This window comes from Gavialis gangeticus, unplaced genomic scaffold (assembly GCF_001723915.1).
Source record: "Gavialis gangeticus isolate Ggan-Ray unplaced genomic scaffold, GavGan_comp1, whole genome shotgun sequence".
NCBI lineage: Eukaryota > Metazoa > Chordata > Crocodylia > Gavialidae > Gavialis > Gavialis gangeticus.
In genome coordinates, this window is record NW_017729034.1 from 52,838,745 (window position 1) to 52,839,075 (window position 331).

Below are 331 nucleotides of genomic sequence, written 5' to 3' on the forward strand. Positions count from 1 at the left end.
CCCTGCACCCGGCACACGCACACACCCTGCGCCCCACATCCTGCACACGCACTCTGCATCCTACAAACACCCCCCCAGTACACCCGCCCCTGCACCCTACACACGCGCGCCCTGCGCCCTACATCTTGCACACACCCTACACTCCCTCTCACGCGCGCACCCCGCCACACACACACACACACTACTTACAGCGTGATGGTCTTGACCCTGCCCGCGCCGCCGGGAAACTCGCGGATCCCCATGGGGCAGAGCAGCGCCGGGCCGGGGGCTCCCAGCCTTGGGGTGGGCGCAGCCGGGAGCGGCCGCCGGCCGGAGCGAGCGGGGAGGGCGG

General features: G+C 71.0%; 1 protein-coding gene across 2 annotated transcripts in view; it reads right to left on the reverse strand.

Annotated features, from left to right (window-relative positions):
- Window positions 1-313, reverse strand: part of SLC35F3 (solute carrier family 35 member F3) — a 363,020-nt gene extending 362,707 nt beyond the window's left edge. Inside the window, exon 1 of one of the 2 annotated variants that reach the window (XM_019527341.1) lies at window positions 190-311. In XM_019527341.1, the coding sequence (XP_019382886.1) occupies window positions 190-242 (53 nt within the window). In that variant the 5' untranslated portion in view covers window positions 243-311. Of the gene's footprint in view, window positions 1-189 lie in introns of both variants that reach the window. The other variant, XM_019527344.1, reaches the window with a different exon arrangement.
- Between the last annotated feature and the right edge of the window lie 18 nt (window positions 314-331).